Source organism: Argentina silus, assembly GCF_951799395.1.
Source record: "Argentina silus genome assembly, chromosome: 16".
Classification (NCBI taxonomy): Eukaryota; Metazoa; Chordata; class Actinopteri; order Argentiniformes; family Argentinidae; genus Argentina; species Argentina silus.
Genome location: NC_139670.1, coordinates 565,791 through 574,916, shown reverse-complemented (window position 1 = coordinate 574,916; position 9,126 = coordinate 565,791). Strand labels below are relative to the sequence as shown.

Here is a 9,126-nt window from a genome sequence, read left to right as displayed (position 1 = left end):
GATCGATCCCCGACCCGTAGACACTCCTGTAGATCTGAGGCTTGGATAAGTCTAAACAACATGGCCGACGACCCCCTCAGCCTATCAGCAGGTCAGATGAAGCTGCCGCCATGTTGCTTAGGCCAGACCCGTCCTTTCACATCAGACCTGCAGGCCTCGGCCAGAGCGCCACCTGCCGGACGACACAGGACGACACAGGACGTCACAGCTGTCCGACTGTTGGTGACGGAGAAGCTGGAAAACGAAACCGAGGAGCGGGATTTCCCCAGAAAGCCTGGAGCAGAAAGTTGACTCGGTGTTTCAGGAATATCCCAGCTTGACTCGACATGACAGGCGCTGCTTGGCTCATAACCGGGTTGTTGCGACACCTGACCGGAGATAAGTAGTAGAAACGGTTTTACTTGTCATCATAACTCACGGATTCACGAACTAAGAGGTTCTGTCCGAGGAGTTGAGAGCTGCTGCATCTGTCCAGGTATGAACCTTTACCCTGTCATCGCTTCTAACTATACACTCACATGTTATTATTCATCAATGCGTTGTATTGAAGTGGCAACATGAATCAGTTATGGTTTAATATTCGTAGGCGTTGTCCTCTAGAGATGGTTTGGTGCAGATAGAATCTCTGTACTTTATAATCTACTTTAGAACCTTTATATACCTGCAGTATGAACTTGTTGTGGCATCGCAGAAGGGAGGGTTAGGGTTAGACATTAGAGATGACTTGTATTTCGTCTAAAAACAAGTCAAAGAATCCAGCACGTTCTCCTCCTTCAAACGATCCCTCAAAACCCAAAACCATCTTTTTAAATGTGCTTTTAATGTTTTTACTGACTATGCTTTTGTTTTACTTGACAAATGGGTTAAAATGTTGGTGGATATTTAAAATTATACTCAACTTCGACACAACACACAATTGGAACTGTTTAATGTCGACTTTCCAGACCCGTTAAAGGTCGTCTCAGCAGCGGTGGTTCCGTCCAGATGTCGGCCCGACCCAGACCGCTGCTCATCCCGTGGCTGCGGGAGCAGGTCAGCAGTGGGCGGTACCCAGGGGTGGCCTGGACCAATCCAGAGCGGACAGAGTTCTGCATCCCGTGGAAGCACGCGCTGAGACAGGACTCCTCCGGCGATGACGTCCTCATCTTCAAGGTACACGCCTCTTCCTAGTGATTATGCACTTCCTGTTTATAAATAATAATAATATGACTTATACTACCTGTTTATTATTATTATTATTATTATTATTAATAATAATAATAATAATATGACTTATACTACCTGTTTATGAATAATAACAATAATAATATAACTTATACTACCTGTTTATAAATAATAATAATAATAATAATAATATGACTTATACTACCTGTTTATGAATAATAATAATAATAATAATAATAATAATAATATTATAACTTATACTACCTGTTTATAAATAATAAAAATAATAATAATAATAATAATATGACTTATACTACCTGTTTATAAATAATAATAATACCACCCCTCGCCCCCAACAAGGCGTGGAATGAAGCCAGTAACGGCCAGCCCCACTCTGACCCGTCCATCTGGAAGAGGAACTTCCGTGCCGCCCTGAGAGCCAAAGGGTTCCAGAACGTCTCCGATAACAAGAACGACGCCGCCAACCCTCACAAGGTGTACCGCTGGCCAGCTGAGACCCCCACAGGTGAGGCACCATGAACCACCTATGAGAGGCAGGGGAGGCTGGGGGAGGTAGAAATCGGAGGACGGGCTCATTGTAATGCATGGAATGTAATGAGGAACGGTATCAAACACAACGTGTGGTGTTGGACGGGTTTGCTGCTGTGTTCCACCTGGCCTAAATCACTCTGAAATGACTCTCCTCTTCCTGTCCCCCCTCCTCCTGTTCCTGTCCTCCCTCCTCCTGTTCCTGTCCTCCCTCCTCCTGTTCCTGTCCCCCCTCCTCCTCTTCCTGTCCTCCCTTCCTCCTGGACTGTTATTCTTCCTCCTGGTCTGTTGTCCTTCCTCCTGGTCTGTTGTCCTCCCTCCTGGTCTGTTGTCCTCCCTCCTGGTCTGTTGTCCTCCCTCCTGGTCCGTCTGTAGGTTCTCAGGACCCAGAGCCGGACCTGTACCAAGACCCAGGCTGCCAGGGACACAAGGTCAGTACTGTACCTACCAGACATCCACTCTAGCCCCAGTGTTGTACCTCCTACCCACCAGATTAGTATTTCCTGGATATCCACTCTAGCACAGGGTTGTTGAGATGTTCCTCTCGTTCCTGCAGAGGGACGATATCCTGCAGAGGGACGATGTCCTACAGAGGGATGTCTCATTCTTTGATGATATCTTCCTCCCAAAGGAGAATGTGTTGACAGGTAAAGAAGGCCCTTGTTCTACTCTCTACTGTTTCTGCTGTTTCTACTCTCTACTGTTTCTACTGTTTCTGCTGTTTCTACTCTACTGTTTCTGCTGTTTCTACTCTACTGTTTCTACTCTACTGTTTCTACTGTTTCTACTGTTTCTACTCTACTGTTTCTACTCTACTGTTTCTACTCTACTGTTTCTACTGTTTCTACTCTACTGTTTCTACTGTTTCTACTCTACTGTTTCTACTCTACTGTTTCTACTCTACTGTTTCTATGTTCTCCTGTTGGTCTCTGAGTTCAGCTGATGATATTGATACAGGTAAATCAGATACCATCTCATAGAGGTGTCCTTTATCCACCTAACACCGCCTCCTCTCGTCCTGTGTGCTCCTGTGTCTGGCCAGCAGAGGGAGCCGCCTCCACACTCAACCAGGACTTGCTGCAGGAGTGTCTAGAGGGCCTCAACATCCTGGAGGAGACAGGTACCACTCTGACACATGGCCCTTTAGAAACTCTAATGAGGATTTTAATATAATAACAATAATAATAATAATACTGCTACTACTATAACAATAATAATAATAATACTGCTACTACTATAATAATAATAATAATACTGCTACTACTATAATAATAATAATAATAATAATAATAATACTGCTACTACTATAATAATAATAATAGTAGTAATACTGCTACTAATATTACTATAATAATAATAATAATAATAATAATAATAATAATAGTAATAATAATAATACATTGTTTGTGTAGTGCTTTGCTAGAATATATCCACATCCTGTCTCTCTCCTCTCCCCCCCAGTCGAGGTTCCTGTCTACGACCCAATGGACCTCCTGATTGGAGGAGCTGTGTCGCCCGGGCAACAGCAGTATCCAGGAGTAATGGAGGGTGTGATTGGAGGACCGCAGCAACAGCCAATGGGTGGAGCTGTAGGAGGAGGGGGAGGAGCCTACGAGCAGCAGCAGAGGACAGAGGAGATCAGGAACACTGTGTCTAGAACCATGGAGGGAGATCACTTCAGTATGTTACACACAGAGACGCACGTGTGTGTGTGTGAGTGAGTGAGTGAGTGAGTCAGACAGACAGACAGACAGACAGACAGACAGACAGACAGACATACATACATTCCCCTGCCGTTTCCCCCCAGTATTTGTAAACCCAGTTCAACCCAGAGCGTGGTCAAGGTCAAAGGTCAAGGTCAAACACACAGTTATATGCAGAGATATAATGTGTAGAACGGCCATTCTCATATCTGGTTGTATTCACCCCCCCCACAGAGACCCACTACAGGGTGACGGTGTTCTACCGGGGGGTGAGGGTGTCTGAGCAGCTGGTGGAGAACGAGGCGGGCTTCAGACTGGTGTACAGGTGAGGTGGGCTTCAGACTGGTGTACAGGTGAGGTGGGCTTCAGACTGGTGTACAGGTGAGGTGGGCTTCCTCCTGTCATAAGAAGCCAACCTGACGGAGCAGAAATGTGTTGTTCGTTCCATGTTTTACTGTATTTAACTGTGAACCTGTGTGTGTGTGTGTGTGTGTGTGTGTGTCCGTCCTCCCCCCCACCAGACCAGAACCGAGCGGGCCTGTCCTGGACCCCGACTCTGGCCTGTCCCTGGTGTCCCTGCCCACTCCAGGGCTGGTCCTGGACCAGACCCAGGCCAAGCTGACCCAGCGTGTCCTGGCCATGCTGGGGGGGGGCGTGGAGGTGGGGGTGTCGGGGTCTGTGGTGTACGGCTTCCGGAGGGGGGACAGCAGGGCCTTCTGGAGCCTGGATAAGTTTGACCAGAGCCGGAGGCCGCAGGAGGTGTCCAGGCACCACCCAGAGCCCCTCTACCGCTCCAGGGACTTCTTTGAAGGTGAGGGATTTGAGGAAGATGCAGAAGTTATAGTTTGTGAGTGTGTGTTTGTGAGGTAGATTAGTGCGTGTGTGTGTAATAGATAGGTCTGTCTGTCTGTCTGTCTGTCTGTCTGTCTGTCTGTCTGTCTGTCTGTCTGTCTGTCTGTCTGTGTGTGTGTGTCTGCGTGCGTGCGTGCGTGTGAGTGAGTGAGTGATAACCTCCCCTCTTCTCCCCCAGGCCTGAGTGAGTTTATCAGTAGGATCAGTGTGTGTGAACCTGTGTGTGTGTGTGTGTGTGTGTGTGTGTGTGTGTGTGTGTGTGTGTGTGTGTGTGTCCTCCCCCAGGCCTGAGTGAGTTCATCAGTAGGAGTGGAGGGGAGTGCCCCCCCTTCTCTGTGTGGTTCTGTCTGGGGGAGAAGTGGCCAGATCCCGACAACAGACCCTGGGAGAAGAAACTCATCATGATAGAGGTGGGAGAACACACACACACACACACACACACACACACACACACACACACTCACACACTCACACATGCACAAACGACTCTCTCTCTCTCACACACACACACACACACACACACACACACACACACACACACACACACACACACACACACACACACACACAGTCTTCTCAAAGTGTTGATAAAGAGACTCTGGTCCTGTTCTTGTTCTGTGGTTGTCAGGTGGTGTTGACGGCCTTTGAGCTGCTGAAGATGATGGCCCAGGCAGGTGGCTCCTCCTCTCTGCAGTCCCTGGAACTGCAGACGTCTCTGCAGGAGATGATGGAGCTGTGTTAGATGATGCAGCTGTTAGATGATGGAGCTGTTAGATGATGCAGCTGAATCTAAAGTATGCCAGGACAGCCCAGGGACAGGAAACAGTCAATGTTTACCTTCTTGTGCATCATATTGTATTTGATCAGTGATGCTGTGTTTCCACAGCAGCATGGATGCAGTGTAGAGGCCTGGAGGGTCCGTTTCTCTCTAGTTGAGGGTCTTCATTCTTGGGGTTCAGGGAACCAGTGGGTTGCTTTGTTTTGACTTCTCGTTGTTCAAGGATAATCAATAAGAAATGAATGGGTTTTTAATAAGAATGTTAATCAAGCACAATTACAATTACACAACACGGATGCTGAGGAATACAAACTGGAACATTGTACAGTGGTTCTTTATTTCAATGTTTTCTGTCATGTTCTGTAGTGCATCAAATACATCATCCTCTCTGTCTGTCTGATCTCTCTCTGTTCTCAAACATCATCCTCTCTGTCTGTCTGATCTCTCTCTGTTCTCAAACATCATCCTCTCTGTCTGTCTGATCTCTCTCTGTTCTCAAACATCATCCTCTCTGTCTGTCTGATCTCTCTCTGTTCTCAAACATCATCCTCTCTGTCTGTCTGATCTCTCTCTGTTCTCAAACATCATCCTCTCTTTCTGCTCTGGGTCTAAATCTGAATGAAACCAAAAAAAGGAAAATCAATCAAATGTTTCTACATCTCAGTTCAACGATCCTGGGATGAAATACCCTGTACACACACACACACACACAGACACACACACTACACTGTCATATTAGTACACACATTCCAAATCAGTCCCTCCCCACTATGCCCTAGCCACTTCCTCCTCTCCCTCCCTCCCTCCCTCCCTCCCTCTCTCCTCCACCAGACTACTGTTCATCAGTCCTGTCAATGGCACCAGCTGACCCTCAGCATTCACTCCCATTGGCTGGATGATGTTTTCCCTGGTAACCAATCAGAAAAGAGCAGGAGTGAGTTTTCAGGCAGCAGTACAGTACAGATGTAGGGGCTAGGGTGTAGGATATAGGGGCTAGGGTGGAGGGTATAGGGGCTAGGGTGGAGGGTATAGGGGCTAGGGTGTAGGATATAGGGGCTAGGGTGGAGGGTATAGGGGCTAGGGTGGAGGGTATAGGCACTAGGGTGTAGCCCCTGCCGTTGTGCCCTTGAGCAAGGCACTTAACCCCTAACTGCTCCAGGGGCGCTGAATATGGCTGACCCTGTGCCCAGAGCTGTGTTCTCCCTTGCGGGGGGGGGGTGCAAAAATTACCACATTCCAACAATTGATGAGAATTGATTGCATGGCCAAGCAGCCACACACACACACACACACACACACACCCCTATGAGTGTCTATCTGTGGCTGAGAGCAGTGTGACAGACCATGGGATGCTGTTCTCTCAAACCCCCACTAGATGGTGCAGTGTCCTGAAGCCCTCTGGGTCAAGTGGTACCGGGCCGGTACCAGATACCAGGTGTGTGTGTGTGGACATGTTTTCGGTCATGTGAACTTTGTCGTGTGGAGTTGAGCGCCCACTCAGGGAGGGTGATGTAGAGGACGTCCCCTGAGGCCTCTCTATGGGAACCACAACCATAGCAGCAGGCTGTGTGTGTGTGTGTGTGCGTCACCGTGTATGTGCCCCTTGTTCATATTATACCATAGGAAAGGAGGGAGAGAGGTTATAGGGGAGAGGGGGAGGGGGAGGGAGGAGGAGGGGGGAGGTGAGTGTGTGAGAAGGTGACATGTGTAAGTCGATGACAACGTTTCCTGTCAGGAAGCTCAGCCAGCTACCCAGTGGGCAGAGGAAGACAGAGAGAGGAAGACAGAGAGAGGGGGGGGGGAGGGGGGGGAGAGGAAACCGGCCGGCCTCATGCAGGCTGGTGACCAGGGGGCTCTAAAACAACAACAGGAAGTGGGGTGCGTCAGGGTGGAGGGGGGAGCCGGGAAGGAGAACTGTACATATCATAAACAAGAGATAAATAATATCAGAGATATCAACAACAACAACACTTCTTTACGTTAGTGACCGCTCGTCACCTTGGAAACGACTGAAGGTGACAACAGTCATTTCCGCGACTACAGATGTTTTTGGATAGGTTTCCCAGACACAGGTTAAGACTATGGCCAAGGACTCAACAGCACCTTCAATGGAGACTCTCTGTTGGAGATGGAGTGGGACTGGTATTGAGAAGGTTTAATCTGGGACTGGTATTGAGAAGGTTTAATCTGGGACTGGTATTGAGAAAGTTTAATCTGGGACTGGTATTGAGGAGGTTTAATCTGGGTCTGGTATTGAGAAGGTTTAATCTGGGACTGGTATTGAGGAGGTTTAATCTGGGACTGGTATTGAGGAGGTTTAATCTGGGACTGGTATTGAGAAGGTTTAATCTGGGACTGGTATTGAGGAGGTTTAATCTGGGTCTGGGATTGAGAGGGTTTAATCTGGGTCTAGGATTGAGAAGATTTAATCTGGGTCTAGGACTAAGAAGGTTTAATCTGGGTCTGGTATTGAGAAGGTTTAATCTGGGTCTGGTATTGATAAGGTTTAATCTGGGTCTGAGATTGATAAGGTTTAATGTGGGACGAATAACATAACACAAATCATAACGCATGCAAACAGGCAGGCAGACAGACAGACAGACAGACAGACAGGCAGGCAGGCAGGCAGGCAGGCAGGCAAGCAGAGCAGGCAGTGTGTGTTTGTGTATATATGACTCAGAGTGTTATTTTGAAGGCAAAACAAGTCCAGATGTCCCACAGGAAAGGTAAACAATAGACTCATGGAGGGAAGCTGTGAGTGAGAGAGGATGAGGAGGAGAGGATGAGGAGGAGGAGATGAGGAGAGGAGGAGGAGGAGGATGAGGAGGAGAGGGAAAGCCCAGACACCCTCATACTGAGAGTTTCTTAGAAAGATGAACATCCAGTCACACTGATCCTGACAGCAGTCCTCATTGTCCTGAAATGGGACTCATGTGGGAGACTCGTGTGTGTGTGTGTGTGTGTGTGAAGGCCATTTCAGAAATAAACCCAGTGACAGCAAACGTGCCTCCTGGGGAAAAAGGCAGGAAAAATAGAGTGATAAAGACAACAGAGGAAGAGAGGGAGGGAGAAGAGGAGGAGGAGAGGGAGGGAGGGAGAAGAGGAGGAGGAGAGGGAGGGAGGGAGAAGAGGAGGAGGAGGGGGAGGAGAGGGAGGGAGGGAGAGGAGGAGGGGGAGGAGAGGAGGAGGAGAGGGAGGGAGGGAGAAGAGGAGGAGGAGGGGGAGGAGAGGAGGAGGAGAGGGAGGGAGGGAGAGGAGGAGGAGGAGGGGGAGGAGAGGAGGAGGAGAGGGAGGGAGGGAGAAGAGGAGGAGGAGAGGGAGGGAGGGAGAAGAGGAGGAGGAGGGGGAGGAGAGGAGGAGGAGAGGGAGGGAGGGAGAGGAGGAGGAGAGGGAGGGAGGGAGAGGAGGAGGAGGGGGAGGAGGAGGGGGAGGAGAGGAGGAGGAGAGGGAGGGAGGGAGAAGAGGAGGAGGAGGGGGAGGAGAGGAGGAGGAGGGGGAGGAGAGGAGGAGGAGAGGGAGGGAGGGAGAAGAGGAGGAGGAGGGGGAGGAGAGGAGGAGGAGGAGGAGAGGAGAGGAGGAGGAGAGGAGAGGAGGAGGAGGAGAGGAGGAGGAGAGGAGAGGAGGAGGAGGAGAGGAGAGGAGGAGGAGGAGGAGAGGAGAGGAGGAGAGGAGAGGAGAGGAGAGGAGGAGAGGAGAGGAGGAGGAGGAGGAGAGGAGGAGGAGGAGAGGAGGAGGAGGAGGTGATAGATAGGAGAGGAGGTGATAGATAGGAGTAAGTGTGATAATGTTAAACATAATGAATAGAAACACACAGGAGAGGGGACCAGGTCACATGACGGTGACTGTCAGAAGGAGTCATTCACTGCCCCTCGCCATTCCCACCCCCTCCCTGCCCCAGCCCCGCCCTCCCTGCCCCAGCCCCGCCCTCCCTGCCAGTGTATAAAGTCTAGTGGAGAGACGGTGGAGTAGGAAAAGCACAGAGGAACTTCTACAACACACACACACACACACACACACACACACAACAAGAGACAACACACACACACACACACACACACACCAAGAGACAACACACACACA

General features: G+C 49.5%; 1 protein-coding gene across 2 annotated transcripts; it reads left to right on the top strand.

Annotated features, from left to right (window-relative positions):
* The first annotated feature begins 247 nt into the window (after positions 1–247).
* On the top strand, positions 248–5,439 carry irf3 (interferon regulatory factor 3). 2 transcript variants are annotated; one of them, XM_083687949.1, is made up of 11 exons: positions 248–475; positions 945–1,152; positions 1,525–1,690; positions 2,089–2,144; positions 2,270–2,360; positions 2,759–2,833; positions 3,175–3,393; positions 3,651–3,741; positions 3,938–4,227; positions 4,554–4,678; positions 4,897–5,439. In XM_083687949.1, exons 2-11 carry the CDS (start codon positions 985–987, stop codon positions 5,008–5,010), a joined length of 1,395 nt encoding a protein of 464 aa, XP_083544075.1. In that variant the 5' UTR covers positions 248–475; positions 945–984; the 3' UTR covers positions 5,011–5,439. The 2 variants fall into 2 exon arrangements, with proteins under 2 accessions (XP_083544075.1, XP_083544074.1); XM_083687948.1 differs by having other exon boundaries at positions 2,756–2,833.
* The last annotated feature ends 3,687 nt before the right edge of the window (positions 5,440–9,126 follow it).

What these genes read in the sequence shown, in the direction of transcription:
- irf3 (XM_083687948.1), top strand. Translation starts at nt 985, where the DNA reads ATGTCGGCCCGACCCAGACCGCTGCTCATCCCGTGGCTGCGGGAGCAG. An exon ending in ATGACGTCCTCATCTTCAAG is followed by an intron (nt 1,153 to 1,524) that starts GTACACGCCTCT and finishes GCCCCCAACAAG; the next exon opens with GCGTGGAATGAAGCCAGTAA. An exon ending in CAACATCCTGGAGGAGACAG is followed by an intron (nt 2,834 to 3,174) that starts GTACCACTCTGA and finishes TCTCCCCCCCAG; the next exon opens with TCGAGGTTCCTGTCTACGAC.